General features: G+C 42.9%; 1 protein-coding gene across 4 annotated transcripts in view; it reads left to right on the forward strand.

The window, feature by feature from the left end:
* LOC134499265 (N-acetylated-alpha-linked acidic dipeptidase 2-like) overlaps nucleotides 1–20698 on the forward strand; it is a 169524-nt gene that overhangs the window by 16286 nt on the left and 132540 nt on the right. For all 4 annotated transcript variants that reach the window (XM_063305915.1, XM_063305913.1, XM_063305911.1 and 1 more), the window contains 13 exons: nucleotides 2394–2487; nucleotides 4035–4133; nucleotides 5650–5735; nucleotides 6920–7039; nucleotides 7403–7485; nucleotides 8573–8636; nucleotides 10646–10713; nucleotides 12335–12426; nucleotides 13397–13487; nucleotides 14387–14651; nucleotides 16645–16726; nucleotides 17252–17344; nucleotides 17912–18534. In XM_063305915.1, coding sequence (XP_063161985.1) covers nucleotides 2394–2487; nucleotides 4035–4133; nucleotides 5650–5735; nucleotides 6920–7039; nucleotides 7403–7485; nucleotides 8573–8636; nucleotides 10646–10713; nucleotides 12335–12426; nucleotides 13397–13487; nucleotides 14387–14651; nucleotides 16645–16726; nucleotides 17252–17344; nucleotides 17912–18101 — 1427 coding nt within the window. In that variant the 3' untranslated portion in view covers nucleotides 18102–18534. The remainder of the gene's footprint in view (nucleotides 1–2393; nucleotides 2488–4034; nucleotides 4134–5649; nucleotides 5736–6919; nucleotides 7040–7402; nucleotides 7486–8572; nucleotides 8637–10645; nucleotides 10714–12334; nucleotides 12427–13396; nucleotides 13488–14386; nucleotides 14652–16644; nucleotides 16727–17251; nucleotides 17345–17911; nucleotides 18535–20698) is intronic.

Here is a 20698-nt window from a genome sequence, read left to right on the forward strand (position 1 = left end):
GTCCCAGCGCCTGCCAACCTAGCAGTTCGAAAACATGCAAATGTGAGTAGATTAATAGGTACCGCTTTGGCGGGCAGGTGACAGCGTTCCGTTTAGTCGTGCCAGCCACATGACCACGGAAGTGTCTACGGACAAATGCCGGCTCTTCGGCTTTGAAACGGAGATGAGCACCGCCCCCTAGAGTCGAACACGACTGGACTTAATGTCAAGGGAAACCTTTACCTTTACCTAGGTTGTTGGTTGGGAAAGCTGGTATAAACCAGTGGTTCCTCAACTCCTGGTAGGACATGGAATTTTACTAAATGTTTCTCCTGTCTTGCTTGATCTGACAACAGGTCATCCAGATCACATTAGACTGTCCTAATATGGCTTCTTCTTTTTTTCTCCTTCCATATTTTGGGAGAAGAAGAAGGAACCATGACTGTCTGCCACCTGTCAAAACCTGACACGGTGTTGCTGAGGGTGTGGACCAATAGCAGACCTGGCATCGTTGCTGTGCCAGGACTTGAAATTGTTCCTGATAGCAACAATGTACAACAGAAGAGCTGAGAGGCATCACATTCTCCTCCTCAGCCAACACAGCAGGGGAATAGCTGCTCTCTTGTGTCCTGGTCCTTTCATTAGTGACAGACCATGCCCCGGGCTCAAATCCCCGTTTGGCCTAGCAGGGTTCATCAAAAACATCAGCTCAGAGATCCTTCCCTTTCCTACAGGACAGACTTCAGCTTCCTGTAAAGATTAGCTAAGCAGTGATTCCTTGCATGGGTAATTTTAGAAGTTAGAAATTCAACAGGGGAGAAATTCAACAGGGGAGACTTATCCTCTGCTGGGCAGCATACGGTACTTAAGAACTTGGAGAGTCTATTATTAGTATGGTTGGTTGCACAGTCAGCGAGATGTTTAGACTGAATGATGATGATGATTCCTGGTGCTACTTGTTTGTATTTAAGAGCAACCCATGAGGAGGAAGTTAACCTGGTAAAACTTTGCCCACCACTTTGTTTTCATGCCTTTTCATTTCTGTTGGCACTCAGGTTCTCTAACAGTGATTGGAGAGAGATAGGAGAGAAAAGGCTGAGAATCATAGGTCATTCTATAGACCATTGATCTACCTCAGTCTAAGGCAGCTTCTCTCCCACTTACTTCAGTGGGACATGCTCCAAAGATGAGGTGCAGAGGATTAGATCCTAGGAGATAAAATTATTGGGTTGCATCAGTATTGCTCATCAGTATTTGAGGGCTCATTGTGATAGAATTAGAACTTATCTGTATACCATAGATCCATCTGTGATTCCTTTGACCTGGTACTTGGAGGCATGGCCTACCTTAGTGCCATGCTGAACATTCCTGTCCTCCTCAGCTTTCTCTTTCCAATTCATATTCACATTAATATGAAGAAAGCCAAAGAGGAGGAAAGTTGGATGAAATTCTCAGATGTGGACTACCTGAATTTCTTTAAATTAAAAGGTGGCTTATGGATGTTGGCTCCCGTATTTCACCATACAGTCTTCTCTCCAGTGACAACCTTCCTGGCTTTCCATTCAATCCAAAAGGAAAGGCATCTTCCCAAGCAGGTGGTTTCAGGGCAGGAAAGAGGATGCAGGCAAAGAGGAAATGTGTAATCAAAACAAGACTTCAATTTCTGCTACCTTGTAAGAATAAAGTAAGCTTAAATATGTCATCTCTGCAAGAAAAATCTGAAGAAAATGAGGAAGAAAAACAAAAGAGGAGCGATCAAAAATTTCCAGAGAAAGGATAAAGTTTAAGCAGATCAAACCAGGATGCTGGAACCCAGTTCCCTAAATGCCAAGTGCTAACCCTGGTTCCATGTCTTCATATTGTCAGAGCGCGGGAAAAGACCCAACAAAATACACTCACCTGGTTCGTTGGCTCGAAGGAAGGAAGTTTATTTTCAACTTTGCAAAGCTGGGCCCCCCGAATTTGGGTCTACTCGCAGGTAGACCAAAGTCCAGAGAGCACCAGTTGGGGCATTCCAAACTCTTTTATACCCTCTCTGCCGCCCCTCCCTTAGGAGGCTTGGCTCACAATCTTAACTAAGCAATTTTCCTTTTTCTGCAAGCAAGCTCCTGCCCTCCCCACTTGTTGGGTGAGCGACCTGTCCTTGTTTCTAACCACATCCTTAACACACATACAAGAGCAAGAAGCATCCACCCCAGTTGCAAAGCTTACCCAGCTGCAAACCCATTTGTCGGAGCATATGCGGTTTCCTACGAGCAAGCATAACAGGGCATCAGGAGGACAGTTACCCACATCCATGCCTTCATGAATTTGAGACATGCTTTCTGCTTTTCACACCTGCCTGTGGTCAGCTGGTGATTTTCCACCACCTCTCACAATATCTTACTCATCTCAGGCTTTCCTTGGTTTTTCAGACTACATGTTCAGACTTGAGGTTAGCGATGGAGTGGGAATTCCCACCATTCCAGTTCACCCCATTGGCTACCACGATGCTGACGTTTTATTACGGTATGCAGATTAAATTACTTTCAGTAATAAAATCACGTTCAGAAAACAGGGTATTTCAGTATTGTTTAACTTAGTTTCCTTGTGTCTGGGTTTTTCTTAAAGGTGTGGAAATAAATCATGACACGGGCCTTGCATTAACATAACTCACTTAACCACCTCAATCAAAGATTTACTGGCTGCGTTTGTACCACCAGCTAAACTTGGTTAGTTTTAAACTTGGTTCGTTTTGTTCACAGCTTACTGTAGGATGAATAACAAACCCAGCCTATCTGGTTCTTTATATACGTTCACAAATCCAATCTACCTGATGGGGCCGTTGGAAGGAGAACAATGGACAAAATTGGGAGGGAGGTGTGCATGCATACTTCACTGATACTTGGAGGAGGAGGTGGGATGAAAGAAATTATAGAAAGTATGGAAGAAATGTAGAACTGATCTTGGGGAAGGAGGGAGCAAAGCCATTAAGGTCGGGAGACTTGTGGAAGAGGTTACCAGTTCTGAGGTAGAGGGAAACCTGAGAAATAGATTAAAAATAACCAGGCCTTGATTTTGTTTAGTATAAGATGGGACAGAGTGAAACTTGGATAGGCTTTCAAATTTCTATGATCTCTACCTTATTATAATAAAGAGCATTCCTGGAATCCCTGTGTGCCTGTTTCCTGACCTGGCTGACACCAAACTTGAAAGCTTGTCCAAGTTGTCCAACCAGGAAGTGTGTTTGGTGTAGTGGTAAAGGTGCTGGACAAGAAACCAGGAGATTGTGAGTTCTAGTCTTCCTTTAGGAGTGGAAGTGACTTTGGGCCAGTCACTTTTTCTCACCCAACCTGCTTCACAGGATTGTTGTTGGGATATAAACCATTAATTTATTGATTAGCTTTAGAAGCTGCTTGTAATGGGCCAAGAAATGCTGCCTAGGGAACGATCAGAGACACCGTAGCCGGCAGCTGGATAATAGGCAGGGCAAGAGGCTCAGAAGGGACCCTCCCCAGTTTTTCCAGCTTTAAGGAGATGGTGGGAGAAATGTACTTTCAGACTTGCAAGATTGATGTCAGCCTTACTAGATAGACCAAACAGAAAATACAACCTGATGAGCTAATGCTACTTTATTGTAAGCTACATTAACAGAATCTTGCAAGTCTGAAAGTTCAAGTCTCCCACCATCTCCTTAAAGCCTGAGGAACTAAGAAGGGTCCCTTCTGAGGCTCTTGCCTTTCCCACTGGGCAGCTGCAGGCTACGCTGTCTCTGATCGTTCCCTAGGCAGCATTTCTTGGCCCATTCTCCCAAGGTCTTTCCCACGTACCATTATACTGCCAGACTCCAGAATGACTCTGGGCAGCATACATTTAAAATAGGGAAACAATCAAAAGCAATTAAAAGAACCTAAGCATCCCAACAAGCTACACCACAGTCACCCCGGGTTCCACAAATACGCTAGCCCAAGGCCTGGGAGAACGGCCAGGTTTTTGAAGAATATCATCAGGATGGTTAACTAAAGGGTTCTCAAAAGACACGGCAAAAGATGGAGAGTGTGTCCTTGCTTTTCCAGGTTCATGGGGGGCCCTGCAGCTCCAGACAAGAGTTGGAAAGGAAATCTCAATGTATCCTATAACGTTGGGCCTGGATTTTTAGAACGCTACTCCACAAGGTGAGTTCTAGCATTTTTGTCATCTTACTTCCACTCAAACTGGGCATGTCCACTTAAAGCTGAGAGTTGTTTTCATCTTCTGAAAGGTCATGAATTTAGCAAGCAGTTTCAGGCAAGCTTTTCTGTCTAAACTTAATTTTTCCTCACCCCCCTGTAAAAGGGATGCTGTTGCTAACCATTTGGGAGGGTTTTGATTTCCTAGATTTTGGAGAGAGCTGAAGCACAAGCCCTATTTTCATCCTTAGTTTGCTCAAAAGAAAAGGAGCAGGGAGATGAAACGATAAGCAGAAAGATTCTGCTTTTGGAGAGGGAGGGAGAGCTTCCATTGTTTTGGGGCAAATGTTTAAAATGGTACCAATTGAAGCGACAACACCCCCACCAACACAAGCAAGGCAAGCCACGGTATATAAACTGAGAGCAAGGCCCACTCCCTCTTTGCACTGAAGATGTTGCCTAGTCTGGCAATGAAATGTCTTCAAGAAAACAACAAGGCTCAGAGAGCACCAAGGACTCCATGATTAAAATGGTGTCATATTGCTGTGATGCCAGAGCCACCCCTTTTGGACATGCATGAACAATCAGAGACAAAAAGGAAGGAGCTTGCATCACATCATAGTGAAGCTGTAGTTGTTATTTGCCCCCCCCCACTAATGGTATGGGAGAAAGACCTTGGAAAATGGGGAGAAGAGATGCTGCCTAGGGAATGGTCAGATGAGAGAGGGCATAGCCTGCAGCTGCATAATGGGAAGAGAAAAAGGCTCAGAAGGGACCCTCCCTAGCTTCTCAGGCTGTAAAGGAGATGGTGGGAGATTTGTACTTTCAGACTTGCAAGATTCTGCTAATGTAACCTTACAATAAAGTAGAATTAGCTCATCGGGAAGGCTGACATCAGTCTTGCACCATACCTTGGCATTTTCTCTGTACCCCTAGGCTCTTGGGAAAAATTCAGTTTTTAACAATTGCTGGAGGGTGTGTCATGTGAGGGTCACCTTGGTATCTGGAAGTTGTTAGACAGGATGGGTGTAGCCACCAAAAAACAACAATATACTTCTGTTCTGCAACTTTCTCATTGTGGTCATCCAGGATCACTAGCCATTTTTCTGAAGAGACAAGTTGATTCCAACCAGGATTTGGTTATGGCTGAGATCAGATACTTGTTTCCAGAAGTGGTCACTTGAATGAAGCCAGAAACAACTGAGGATTTGATCCAGGGATCCATTTGGAGATGCTCCTACCCAATCACAAGAAGATGATTGATTTCACTGTAGCAGAATTGAGTCCTTTTGCAAAAATGCAACTTATGAATGCTTTGCGGCACTCCTAGTATGGTTGACCTTACTGCTGGGTCACCAAATCATTCATTCATTCATTCATTCATTCATTCATTCATTCATTCATTCATTCATTTGATTTCTATAGCCGCCCATCTCAGCGAGTGACTCTGTGCGGCTTACAACAATAAAACTATAAAACAATTAAAACAATTACAATTGTAATTTTTCCCCTTCTTTTCCAGAAAGATTAGGATGCATGTTCACACTACCAGTCAAATTAGACGGATATATAATGTGATCGGAAGCATCAAAGGAACAGCAGAACCTGGTGAGCTTTTGAATTGTGTTGGCTTTCTTTGAAGCAAGAATGGGCAGGTTTTTGGTAGCTGGAAACCAGGCAAAACATGTTTTCAAGGAAGGCAGGGGTCACAGTGGATGGGGTAAGGAGGACATATCCAGGATAGGTTGTTTTTTCTTGGGGTCTTGAAATTAATGCTTTTTCAGCCATATTAACTCTATTTTAGCTCTATCATCTTTGTGGGTTTCCCACCTCAAAATGTTGATAACTGTGGTCTGAGAAGGCAGCAGGGACTTAAAACAAGGAGGAGGAGGAGGAGGAGGAGGAGGAGGAGGAGGAGGAGGAGGAAGAAGTTGTTGTTGTTGAGGGCTGGGACCTCAGGTTGTCCACCCCAGCTTTAAAGTGTTTCTTTTGTGAATGTGAAGTGAGTGCAGTAGTAGGAAAAACAAAACTGGCTTGCCGCTTTTCTGCGTGGAATATTGTGATCCTATGGATGATGAGCTGGTTTGGTGTAGCGGTTGAGGCACCAGGCTAGAAACTGGGAGCCTGTGAGTTCTAGTCCCACCTTGGGCATGAAGCCAGCTGGGTGACTTTGGGTCAGTCACTTTCTCTCAGCCCCAGGAAGAAAGCAATGGCAAACCACTTCTGAAAACCCTTGCCAAGAAAACTGCAGGGACTTGTCCAGGCAGTCACCGGGATCCAAAAACTGACCTTAAGGTACAACAACAAAGGATAATGAATGTGACTTGCTATGGCATGTGGAGAGCAAGGTCACCTCTTATTCAGATGTCATCTTTGCATTTTTTACAAAGCTGAGGTGACTTAAGAACAGCCCTGCTGGATTAGGGCTAGAAGCTGGATTAGTTGCTGGTTTCAACCAACCTCTGGAAGGCTTACAAGCAGGCAGATCTCTGTTGTCTCTGTCTCTGTTTCTGGCTTTTCCCTTCCCTTCCCCCTTTTCCCTTTTCCTCTGGCTTTTTTCCCCTTTCCCTTTCCCCTACCTCCATCTCTCTCTCTTTTTATTAAAATTTTTAAAAAGGAAGATAAAAACTAATACAAACTAATATAAAGCAAGAGAGAAAAGAGAAAAAGAAATAAAAGAGAAAGCTAAGAGTTCAAGAAAGGAAAAAAAAAACTAAAAGTAAAAGAGAACGGGAAGAGAAAAGATACAAAGAAGTGGCTTCTGATCTTGTTCGTATGCTTCCTTGTCCTAGATCGGTACATAATCTTTGGAGGCCACAGAGATTCCTGGGTCTTGGGGGGTATTGACCCCACCACGGGAGCTGCTGTTCTTCAAGAGGTGGCTCGCAGTTTTGGCAAGATGATGGAGAAAGGTAAGATTAGCAGACTTGGAGAAGAGAAATTGGGACACCCAAAGGAGAGATGGTATGCGCTGGGATTTAAGTGTAAGCACGCATTTGAAGTGGATTGTAAGTCAGCTTGATCCTTTGCTCAATAAATGAAGGAGGTAAATAAAACCAACAAATAAAACAAAATGCTCCTCCAAAGATACAGCAAGGAGAAATAGATATTTCTACTGAGCATCTTAAACATCCCTTGTCATGCTAAAAGGGATTTATGCTTCATTTTTAAACCAACTCAGGCTTATTTGTGGATAGATATTGATAGGTTTACATCTTCAGCCATCAGCAGTAGAGAATTAAGGTTTCTCTGTAACCTTAATTTCATCTGTGCAGGTTGGAGGCCTAGAAGAACTATCCTTTTTGCCAGCTGGGATGCAGAAGAATTTGGGTTATTGGGCTCCACAGAGTGGGCAGAGGTAAGTGAAGGACTCCGTAAAATCGCATTATTTATTTATTATTTCAATCAAATTTATAGAGCCACCCAGCTCGATCAGCTCTGGATGCTTACCACAAAACAGCCAATTACAAAAAACATGCAACCAATAAGATGGCCCAAAAGCAGAATAAAAATGGTGGGAACCCCAAAGAAGACAACTTGGTTGTGCAATGAAAACAAGCCCTCATCCCAGAACCTAGGGGAGGAGATGGGTCTTCAACACTCACTTAAAGGACAACAGAGTTGGGGTATTGCGAACTTCCAGGGGTGGGTGGGAAGATATTATTCCGGAGGGAAGGCTCCATGACTGGGGCAATGTGAACTTTGGAGTGGGGAAGGATATCATTCCAGAGGGCAGGCTCCATGATCTGTTAGATGACATTGCTTCAAGGATGGGACCAGGAACTTGCCCACTGTGCCAGATCTTATAGGGAACCAGAGACAAAGGGAGAAAGGTGGTCCCTCAGGTATCCAGGCCCCATTTCATAAAGAGCTTTATAGTCACCACCAGCACCTGGAATTGCACCTGGAATTCTGAACCAGCTGCAGCTTCCAAGTGGCCTTAGAATGTAATGCTGAACACAGCAGGATTTTCCCATAATTTCTCTTGGCCAATAAGCAAAACAAAACTTTTTTTTTCTTTTCAAAGTTTCAGAATAAAAGCCCAAGGAAGGATCAGAATCGAGATAATGATCAGAATCGAGATAATGAGAAGGAAGGGGATTCCCTAGGGCTGTACAACATTCCCATATTTGTTTGAGAGGATTTGCCAGATGGTAGAAAAGAGGAGTTCACGGTCATACTTCTCTGAGAAATCCTCAGGATGTTTGAACACGATTGGTAGTATTTACATTAGGGCTGAAGAGCGTTTGGACACCCAGATATTGCTGAACCTCAAGTCCCAGTTTACACTGTGATAGCTGGAGTTTCTGGGAACTGTAGTTCAGCAACTTTTGGAAAGCTTCCTGTTCCCCACTTTTGATTGCATATGCTATTCACAATAGTTCATAATGGGCATAATACACTTGTTTTTCTACCTTGCAACCCCCTTTTTTTTTAAACTGCAGGAAAACAGCAAAATTCTTCAGACACGGGCTGTGGCTTACATCAACACTGATTCTTCCATTGAAGGTAAATGTCCTTTAGTACACGTAGTCAACCTTGGCTGATCTTGTAAAGCTTAAGTAGGGTTGAGCCTGTCTAGGACTTGGATCAGAGATGACCAGGAAATTACGGGCCTATGTTGAACAACATTCTGGAAGAAGGTAAAACCATTTCCATACCATCTAGGAAAATGGCATAGATGTGTCTAAAAAGTTATAGGAGTCAGGCTCAACTCAAAGGAGATTTTATTTCATGGTAGTATCTTGAGGGTCAAAATTCTCCAGTCTTGTATTAGAGGATGGGTGCAACACACCCATACAAGATAATGATCTACAATCAAGTCATGTGTTCCCATAGCCACAGTTGTAATCAGTAAGCCAACAACAAACCATGGGAACCAATGGTAGGTTGCTGCCTTAAAACAATACCATTCATTTAGTAATTCCATTCTATATCATTTTAAACCAGATCATACACACAATCCTAGCTGGGACTAGGAAGCTAAGCAGGGTTGGATGTGGTCACACATGGATGAAAGACCATCTGGGAATTCCAGGGCTGTGGACTAGACTGGGAGGCTGAGTAACATCTTGGAAGAAGACAGTGGCAAACCACTTTTGTATTGTTAGAAGAAAAGAGTGTGGACACATCCATGTGTCACCAGGAATCAAGGCTGACTTGAAGGACACCCTTCATACACTGAGACATTCAGACCACGCATGGATGGAGGCCACCTCATTCTTAGGCAGTTTCTCTTTCTAAATTTATTTTCTAATAAGCATCTCTCCATCTCTCTGCAGCCCCCATGGCTGTACCCACTTCCTAATCTGCATAGAGCCCCATGGGAGGAGTTCCCTTGAATTTAATTAAGTAACCAGTGATGCTGCAGTAAGTGGGAAGCTGCAGTGAAAGATAGAATGCCAACATCCAGCCCTCAGCCACCTTGTAAGTAAGGTAAGCATAAGAACCCTGCCCTAATCTGTGAGATGCTTGGCTGAAATGTTCTTCTCCTTTGGGAAGAAGAAATAAAATTGGAGTAATTCCTTTTCCAGCAGATTGAGGGTGAACAGATGAAAAAAAATGGAGAATAAATTTTTAGCACAGTCAAACTGAGCATCTACATAGCTGCAGATGCTCATTTTAAAAACAACATATTATTATTACTGTTGAAGTACAGCTTCCTTCAAGTTGAGCCCAACTCTTGGTGATTTTGTGGACCTGTTCACATATCCATGCAGTTTTTTTGGCATTAGAAGGGAAGATATTAGACACTGTCTTCTTTCTGGATTTTTTTTTTTTTTTTTTACTTCTCTTCTCCAGCCCTGGGATTTTCTTGTAATCTCCCATCCAGGGACTAACCATGTGGGGCCCTGCTTAACTTCTAACTCAGACAAAGTTGATCAGGTGCTTTGAGCTTCTGAGACACTGATGTTATTACAATTACTATAGTTTAATAATTGCAATGATATTACAAGCTTACATACAAACTTACATGGGATAATGGTTACTGTACTGAAATCTTTGAAAAGACGCGTAACAGTTCAGTCCTTAAGGAATCACCTTCATTTAGAAGTCTCACTGAATTTCAGAGCATAACCCATGACTATGTCTGCATAATACTATAGCTGCATTCCAGTTGGATAACTGGAATTCCACATTCCAGTTATCCAACTGCAGAAATAATGTGGCTTGGTTTAGCATAGAGGAGATACTGGAGATATTTTCCACTGCTGCCAAGGTATGCAAGTTACACAGTCTCCTAGGATTTGGACAGTTGTTTCATGGTTGGTTGTGCATGTTATGTATTTAAGTATCCTCTTGTTTACATGTTAGCTGTCAGAAATCTTATGTCTTGACTCATCTCAAGAGGTGGGAGAATTCACTGGAGTGCAAGGAAGAGAAAAGATCTGGTCCTGTAGATAAATTCAGTTTGAGTGGGAAGTAGAGGAAGCTGTATTTTGATTTTTTTTTAAAGAGTATTTTTGAGAGAGAACTCTTAGCACTGACTCAAAACAATTTCTGTATTTGTGTTTCAGGCAACTACACCTTGCGAGTTGACTGCACTCCCCTTCTGAACCAGTTGGTGTATAATCTGACAAAAGAGGTATAGTTGGAGCATGTGCAACATGGGAAAAACATTTTCTTTTAAACCAGGAATGAAGCCACCACATTCCAGAGGTTCTTCCATGGAGCAGCCATGGTTCAGTTGAACCAACATCCAGAATGTTTTGGTTGTTCTGGCATAGAAAGGAAACAAAATGCAGGCAGGGCAAGTAGAAGACGGTCAATTCACATTGCCATCCTCTCTCTTTCTCCTCCTCCTTTCAGCAGTTCCCAGCATGGCATATCCTCCGATCCCCATATTCCCAGTGCCTCCCTCCCTTTGTCTCAGCCTCTGCCATCCCAAATGTAAAAGACAAACAACAAATGTTGGCCATGTCTATTTTATGGTAGCTCTGATTAGCCACAAAATGATTGCTGGGTGGTATACGCTTATGTCTTAGATGGTATGGTTGTAACTACAGAAATAAGGACATGTCTTGTATCTGTGCCTTCCTGCATGTGGTTTCCTGCCATCCCTGGTATTTGAAAGAACATTTAGCATTTCCCAATCAAGCACTCTTATTTTTTTTAAAGAACGTATTAACCTATGAAAAGTGGGTTGTGATTATCTGGCTGGTCATCTCATGAACATAATTGCTCATGTTTGAATGCAGCCAGTCTTGGTTTTCCTATCTGATGCCTGTATACTAAGCATGGATGTTATCTGGGCAAGTGAAAATGAAGTGCACTGATGTGTCTAGGTGTCACGCGCTGCCTACTACTGAGTAAGACACAGACACTAATTTAGGGAAGATCAGGTTCTGGTTTATTTCAGCATAGTGCATAGCTAGAAAAAGCTGAGAGTGAAGGGAGTGCGCCGGTACGGGATTTAAATAGCCCACGCCGGTCAGCGCTCCCCCCACCTCGGGTTGTGTCATCCCCCCAAGCCCTGTATGCTTCGTTGCCGGTAGGTGAGGGGTCGCGGGGCCCCTGCTGGTGCCCCAGGCTTCTCTCGTAATCTTCTTCCTCCTCCGGCCGGTGATTACTTTCAGCTGGGCGATATCCTTTGCGTTCCTGCTGACAGCTCCAGGCATGCCTCGTGTTCCGCCCTGTCTTTGTCGCTCTTTCTTCCCCCTTGCGTTCTTTTGACTGGATTTTCCGGCCGGGGTCGTTCCCTTCTCCTCGGGGTCTGTGTCTGTTGTTGTGCGTCGCTTTGCTTATCTTTTAATCCCTTGCTCTTGTTTCCGTGGCATTGTTATGTGTGCCGTTGTGCTGACGCATTCAGCTCAACGGTGCTCATGACACTAGGGAGTTGGAATCCTGGGTAAATGAAAGACCCCGCTCCCATGGAAAATTATGAGCATAAACATCACCAATATAAGTGCACAGAGGTTCCAACATTAGCTTGAGGAGAGCACATAATGTCAGGGGCAGCGCCATTGCCCCATTCATCACACAGCAAAAATTGCAGCATATAGTAAGGGCACATCCTTTATTTTTGGCAGCTGATTTTGATACCACTTCTTGTTCTATCAAGTCATTGTAACCCAGGAAGAATCTCTTGATTAGGTTGGGTAAACATTCAAACCAACCAACCAATCAACCAACTTGGATCTAGAACATTTAAAATGCTTAAAGGGGTAACAATATGGATGATAGATCAAGATTCATTTCCTGCCCAGATCTCAAGTCCTGATGAAGGATATGGAGGAAAATCTCTCTATGAGAGTTGGCTTGAGAAGGACCCTTCCCGTGAAAATAATCAGCAACCCAGGTAAGATATATTCTTGCCTACATTTTATTTGCATGCATGCCTTGGGGACCTATGCACACATGGGTGAACTATTAGTTTTCACATCTGCTGCATAACTATAGATGCAGTGTTGTTCTGTTCCCACACTGACCATCATAGAACACAGTAGGCTAGGCTCAAATGGAGTTGGGTCAGAGGATGATGATGATGATCATGAAGTATGCTGCTGAATCCTTCCATGGGGGAACCTAGCCACTGTTGTGTGAACTAGGTGATTGTGTTAAGCCATAATATGGTTTATATGTTAAAATATCTCCTGCCATGCAGATGTAGCAACCGTGGTCTGTTAACCTGAGTTTAACATTTTATGCGATGCCACCCATTATATTGTTCACCAGCACTGAACTCAAGCAGTGCACCCGGATTTGCAAATGACTTCCTAGGCAGTTATCTAGGCAATTATTCTAAATCAATAGTTGGGTCACAGAGGTCTTTTGGAGTTAAGCAGTCCTTGAATCCAGAATTAGAGAAGTGTGTTTAGCTCGAGTGAATTTGGAAGGGGTCATCAGGTGTTTGGATCCCAGTTCTCTGAGAAATGAGAAATCCAAGATGTCTTATCCTTCTCCTTTTTTGATCTGAAGGTTTTTAAGAGGAGAAATGGATGTCAAAAGCTTTAAGGCCTAAACATCTGAATGCCTCCCCAGATTGGTCCATTTTTTTTTTCTATTTTGGGGGTTAGGGGGCAAAATGAGTGCCTTAAGCCCAAAAGTATGATGTCTCCAGCCACGTTCCCTGTTTAACCACCAGATTTAAAAAAAAACAAAAACAAAAAACGCCACCGCCCACCGCCCCCCCCCCCCATTCTAGGGAAACCACCACCATACTTAGCCAATTTGCAAAGTTCCATTGTTTTTATCCCCAATGTAAAAAGGCTAAATGTTACAAGAGGACTGAATCATGCATTCTCCTCTTCATTCTTCTGTCTGGGCAGGATCAACAAGCTTGGATCAGGCAGTGATTTTGAAGCTTTCTTTCAGAGACTAGGGATTGCGTCTGGCAGAGCCCGCTACACTAAAAACCGGGTAAGCTGAACTGCTTGTTCAAATGCTGTCTCCAGCAGCTTTGGGGAGAACAGCCAATATATTTATTTTATTCAGTGAATCGGTTTCTTAGCTGCTTGAATCACTGAAGCAACTCTAAATGATGTACAGGGAGTAGAGATTAAAAGCAGAAATATAGTAATACAAAGCAGCAGGCGTGTCAAACCACATTGGGGAAGAAGAATGCCATAAAAACAGTCACCAGGAAGTGGGGTTATAAATCACTCTGCCCCAGAGTTTAGTGGAACAGCCAAAGCCTTATGGCTCTTCTAAAGGCAAGGGGAGTCAGAGCCATATAGACTTTAGGGAGATGGTGCAGAGAAGGCACTTCTCCAATATCCTGCAAGATGGCATTGTTTCATGGATGGTTTTACGTATCTATGGAAGATACCAAGACTGAATGTGACTTGAAGACACCTTTACTTTTAAAAAGTTGAATAAACTGCTAGGAAGGCCTCTGAAGTAAATAAAACTCCATTTTACATTCTACAGTTCTTTTAAAAACTGCTTCATTAGAGCTAAGTTGGTCTAAAGTACAGCGAAACCTTGCTTTAATCTAATTTTAAATGTCAAGTCATTGACTGTACATCATCACAGTGGTCTACACCTTTTGCAGAAGGTCCTTATACAAATGTTGTAAGCTATGCAAATGGTGTAATTTGTGTCCTTTGCATAATGCCATCATTCTACAAGTGGTCTAAATCACCATGGATGTTTCAAAACTGAAGTAAAATTAATGTAAATTTAACTGCCTCATCCAGACTATTTGGGATGCTGTGGACTTATCTGTGGTTTTGAGGGGATGTCTGGATGATGTCTAAAACATTGCAGCTGAATATGGGTTTCAATCTGCTGACTCATTTGTTTAATTGTTTTGACAGAAAGTGGACAAATACAGTAATTATCCTGTTTACCACACTACCTATGAGACTTTTGAACTAGTCAAGCAGTTTTACGATCCCACTTTCCAGAAGCAGCTCACTGTTGCTCAGCTACGTGCAGGCTTGGTCTATGAGCTTTCCAGTTCCCCAGTTCTTCCCTTCCAGTGTCAGGACTATGCAGAAGCTTTGAGACTCTATGCCAATGAAATCTATGACCAGGCCAAGAAACACAAAGCACAACTTGAGATGTACAAAGTATCATTTGGTAAGCATTCTCTTGAACACCATTTTGAATCCATAAATTTATGGCTGAGCCTTCTACTTACCACCATTCTGTCCACCAAGGATGGAATCACAGAATCTGAAGGATTCTTGAAGGCATTTAATTAATTCCTTGGTTCAGTAAAGGACATCTGAAGTCAGTTTTCCCACCTTTGCTTGAGAACCTCCAGCAAGGGAAGCTGTACCCTACCCGAGATTTTTAAATCATGATTTGTTGAATGGGTTGTTATAGTCTTCTTCACCCATAGCCCCAAGCCAACATTATGGTTTATTGTTATTTGTGAACTACCCACAGGCTGGTTTTGTACAAGAGGCTTCACTTGGTTTTCTACAAGAGGCTTCACCTGGTTACTCAACTCATTTTCCAGATTTGTGCAGTGCATTGAACCATAAAATAGATTGGGTTTGCATAACACTAACACAGGAATAACTAACCAAGGTTGAAAGCTAACATGTGATCCAGATAGAGGCACTGTCTTTCACTGATATGGTCAAGTGTATTGGGCCTCTGAAGCAGGCTACTGATTTGTCTAAGCTCAGTAATATTGTTGATCAATACTACATAGACATGTGGTTTTCTTGGCAATTATATGCACATGGTATATCATTGCCTTCTTCCAGAATATTTTTTTTCAACCACATGGTCAACCTGAGATACTCTCATGGTCTCCCATTCAAGTACTAACCAGTTCTGATCCTGCTTAGCTTTTTGAGATCAGCTGAAGTCAGTTTGAAAGGTGAAAGGTCCCCTGTGCAAGCACCGAGTCATGTCTGACCCTTTGGGGGGATGCCGCTTTCGTGTCGTTTTCTTGGCAGACTATAGCGGGGTGGTTTGTCATTGCCTTCCCCAGTCGTCACCTTCCCCAGCAATTTTACCAACCTCGGAAGGATGGAAGGCTGAGTCGACTTCAGCCGGCTACCCAAGAATCCAGCTTCTGCTGGGATCGAACTTAGGTCATAGGGTCTACTAATTAAAACTGATTCAGGGATTTTACACCAAAATCACACTATTATTAACTTCTTTGATTTATGGTTCTTAATTGGTTTTCTTGATCTTGAATACCTTGAATTGCACCTGGAAACTCACTAGCTACCAATGCAGCACAGCAGCAGAGGTGTTACATGGGTGAACCAAGATGTGTCCATAACCCTCCATGCTGCCATATTCTAGACTGGCTGTAGCTTCTGAGTGACCTTCAAGGATAATCTCATGAAGAGCTAATTGCAGTAGTCTACACATAATATGACTAAGGCAATGAGTTACTGTGAGAAGGGATTCCTGATTCAGGAAAAGGTGCATTTGGCACACCAGAGGAATGTGGGCAAAGGCTTCCCTAGCCACAGCTCTCACCCACTCTTCAAGCAGGAGTTGTGAGTCTAGGGAGACCCCCAAATTGAGCACTAGTTCTATCTGGAGAATTCCTACCCCATTCAGAACTAAAGATGGAATGTCCTTGGTACTAAGAGAACCCAAAACACATAGCCACTCAGTTTTATCAAGGTTGAGTTTAAGCCTGTTTCTCACCATCCAGACCCCAACAGCCTTCAGACCCTGAGAGAAGGCCTTGACAGTATCTGTTGGTTGGCCCAGAGTTAAGATGTCATTAGTGTATTGGTGATACCTGATCCTGTGCTGATGGATGATCTTGCCCAGTGACGTCACATAAATGTTCAGTAGGAAGGGAATGAGTATTGGGCCCTGTGACACCCACTGCTCAGGGGTCCCAGGCTTGACCTCTCCCCCATCCTCTGGACAGCTGTGGAGAAAGGAGAATGACCATAATTCTGTGCCTCCCATTCCTAATCCCTACAGTCTGTCCAGAAGGACACCATGATTGATTCAAAAGCTACTGAAAGGTCAAGGAGATCAGGACAGTTGCACCAACATGGCAGCAACCCCCTACCCCACCCCACCCATCTTGTTAAACTAGAGACCACAAAGGTTGAACCTGATTGTGCAACTCTTCTGTTTGTAGATCCCCTCTTTTCTGCTGTGAATCATTTTGCAGATGTAGCAACAGATTTTCACCGCAGGCTTTCACAGCTTGATATGAATAAGTAAGTTTCATATTTCTGGAAAAGTTAGTGCACCTTTATTGCTATTATTTATAATAATTTATTCATTCATCTTTAAGAGAACGTTTTGCTTACATCACAGTGCTTCAACACTTCGGGATTAATATAAGACATTCATTTGCAAGTCCCTTGCCCATTTATCTGGAAGTAATATAAGTTGAATTCAGTAAGGCTTACTTCTGAACAAGAGGTAGAGAATTTTAACTAACAGCTAAAAGCAGCTGTTATGTGACACAGTGGACACCTATATGGCCTTTCACTTGATCCAGTTAGGCCTTTCTTATATTTCTTCTAATTCAATATTCAGGGCGGCATGTTTGCAGGGTGCAAATTAACATCTAGGGCCATGTGTAGCCAGGGAATTGCCCACTTTAATGCAGAAGGGATCTGTCATTGTACAAATGCTGTAGAAATTCAAGATGGTTGGGACATAGCATATCTCAGGTCACAAGATCCTAAATTGTCCAGGCATGTTTGATACCTTCCTCTTCCTTCTATCTTTTACAGCCCCATTGCTGTACGGAGCATGAATGATCAGCTGATGCTTCTGGAGAGAGCTTTCATTGATCCTCTTGGTTTGCCAGGCAAACTGTTCTACAGGTAAAGCATCTGGGTATAGTGAGACTGTTTGCGAAGTATGGCTTAGTAACTCTTGACTTTTCCCCTGTATTACTAGATTGAAGAGATGGGGACACCAATGGACAAATAGGGTTAAAGATACCCAAGTAACTAGTGGTCAAAAATCAACCTGTCCGGAGAAGTTGCACTTTTAAGAAAACTGATTTTCTTGGTAAAGGAATCAGTAGTAAAACAAAGAAGGTGGCTTTCTACACCCAGCTGGCGAGACAATGGTCTTCAGTACGGTATGGTCTCTGCGGTGAGGAATAAGGGTTGTAGCACCTCCATTTGTGAAACTCTTCCCCATATAGCTTCAGAGACCAGCTACAATGTTCTCACTTCGTTGTAAGATTGTGTTTTTTTTAAAAGATCTTTATCTCAGGCAGTTTTGTTAAGGATCTGTTTAATGCTGTTCTGTTGTTTTCTTATGCCTTGCTAAACATTCTTCCTGCAATCCTTCACAGAAGACACTTTAAAAACATTTAAAGTAAGATTTGCTCTTCTGGCACAGCTTTGCTAATATTTTGCTTCTGTCTTCTTGCCCTACAGACACATCATTTTTGCTCCAAGCAGTCACAACAAATATGCAGGCATGTCATTCCCAGGGATCTATGATGCTCTTTTTGATATTGACAGCAGGACAGATCCACGCAAAGCTTGGGAGGAAGTCAAGAGGCAGATCTCTATTGCAGCCTTCACTGTCCAGGCTGCTGCAGGGACTCTGGAAGCTGTGTTGTAAGACAGTGGTGGCAGAACTGAAGAATTTCAGTGGCCTATTTGATTTGCACGGCCAGAAAGTTTTCCTCCTTCAAATGCATGTAATTTTACAACCACAGGACATCACAATAACGCTGTTTCCAGTACTGATTTGGACATTGATCAAATTGGAATGGAGATGTGAAATCCCCCTACGCTCCTTTCTCCATATTCAGTTCCAATATTTATTTCCTTAGGCAGTCACAAACACCTGGCTCCAAGTGGCCAAGCCTAGGGATGTCAATATTGTTCTGTACACAAATTGGCCTATGAATGGAGTAGCTGGTTTAGGACAGCCCATGCCTGCTTGGGCATTTTGAATTATGCACAAAATGCAACAGGGCTGTTTTGCTGTTTGTATGGAACAAAATGTGGCTGTTTTCTTCTGAGCACTAATGAAGAAGGTGGGAAGAGGGGTGGAGATATTGTTGGCTGAATGGGGGTGAAGATGCTGTGACATTAGTAGCAGGCAGAGGTATGGAGGGAGAGAAGACACTTGGAAGATCAGGGGCAGGCAAGAGGGTGGTACGTGCTCTAGTGAGGGATGGTGCTGGGAAAATTTGGAGTGGTGGATTATACAACTCAGGAAGCCATGGAGGAGGGAGAGGTGGTGATGTGCACGGCCTTGCCCTACCCGCTCTATTCACATTTTGTTTGGCCTGAAACCTGGAACAACTAAAGCACTGTGGGATTTATTTCTCCTAAACAGTGGTTGATTTGAATGTTTCAGCAGAACCTCTTGAATGCAATAATTTGCTCCATCTCAGATACATTTTTCCTATCTCGTGTACGTCCCCTAGTCAAATGTAATCCGCATATTCCCTCCAAATAGAGTGGGTTTTTTTCCCCCCTATCTAGTATACCCGATAGCATAGAAATCAACCTTCCTCCAACTGGTATTCTTCAGATGTTTTGAGGCTGCGCTGCTTGTCATGCACAGCTGACAGCGACACAGGTTAAGAGCGATCAGGGTAGACTGATCTTCTGTGGAAGAAGGCGATCTGTTTTGAGGAAGAACCTACCGTACATACCTGAACTCTGCTCAAAGCAATCCCTCGGCTCTCTGTAAAAAGTAGCAATTGCTCAGCACATGCTGAAAGCATCAAATTGATGCTACTGAATATCCGCTAAGGGGCCCTACTATGGTATCAAATGGCCTATGGCTTTTAGGAGGTAGTCAATAGGATGCATCCTTTACAATGTCAGTGTGTGGAGATCTACCAAACTAGATTTGGCAGAAGGCAGAACTCTCAAATGTTCTGTGGGTCTGAGCAAACAGGTCCTCTTACATAAATAAAGAAAAATTCTCCCAGTTCTTCCAAAATGGTAGAAATTAGGCATGGAACTAATTATTTATTTATTCCATAAATTTATAAAGACGATCCGAAGGCATGAGACCTCAAACATCCTCCAACGGAATTTAAAACGAACGTCCATGCGTGGGAAAAGACACCAAAAAGGAAAAAAAAAACATTTGAAAAAATCTAGTGTTCCAGACACCTTTCTTTTTTTTTCAATTTCCATATACAACTGAAGTTCTTAGATACAGTATGGAAAATCTCAGTTAACAGCCACTGATTTTTTTTAAAATTCTCATGCTATAATTTAGAGCAAATATCTTTATTAGTACACAGAATAAGTCATTTTCTGTTTTTCAAGACAAAACAACAGTGCTGACTGTTGAAATGGCGACTTGGCTATATAGCACTTCTAACACCTTAATAAAATTTGGGTCCCAATTTAAACATGCCTTGCTCAAGAATGACCATGCATTTTACCTGGAAAAAAGTGGTTCAACTGCGAATATAGAAGTTGTGCTTGAAAGAGTGCCCAGTCCACTGAGCTACAGCGGCAGCTGCCCAAATTAAGACCTACAGGAGGCCCTGCACATTAACGCTCCGAGCTAAGGGATCAGCCCAGCTTTCTTCTTGCCTATTATGAGACTACAAAAAATGCCAGGGGAAGAATGCTGTCAAGTTCTACCAGGTCATAATACACAGTGCTAGGATGGGTTCTACATAGCGAATCACTCACTAAATAGGCCTGAACCACAGAAGCCTGTGGAGATTGTTCATTGCACCCATCTGCCACCAGCTTACTCCCAAGAGCAGCAAAAAACAGGAAAGTTGCAGTATAGTCATTTCTGTGATGTAAAATCAGGATTTATCCAGGCAAGTGAACGAACAAGTAATGGCCATCTGGTGGGCGGAAAATTGGCTCTCCAAATGTGCCTGCAGCTATTGGTTTCAAGTCCTGCTGGTGCTGTTGCCTCCTAGAACCCTCTGAACAAAGCTGTGACTGATAGGCAATATGAACTAGATCTAAGAGTTACGATAATGAAATATGACAATGCTGGAAAGCGGGGAACTAAAGATACATTGTCAACAAAAAGCAACCATTTGATAGTCTGAGACTAAATTGACCTCTTGGGAAAATATTCCCAGTAACTGTAAGTAGACAATTAAGATCAACCTGGATTTGTTGTACTTTCTCCACCAATTTTTACACGTTAAACCACGGCTTTGCTCTTGAGAGGCAATTTTCTGAACTTACCACCCTCTACTTTGTTTGCAATTAAAG

The sequence above is a fragment of the Candoia aspera genome, chromosome 5, assembly GCF_035149785.1.
Source record: "Candoia aspera isolate rCanAsp1 chromosome 5, rCanAsp1.hap2, whole genome shotgun sequence".
In the NCBI taxonomy this organism is placed as follows: Eukaryota; Metazoa; Chordata; class Lepidosauria; order Squamata; family Boidae; genus Candoia; species Candoia aspera.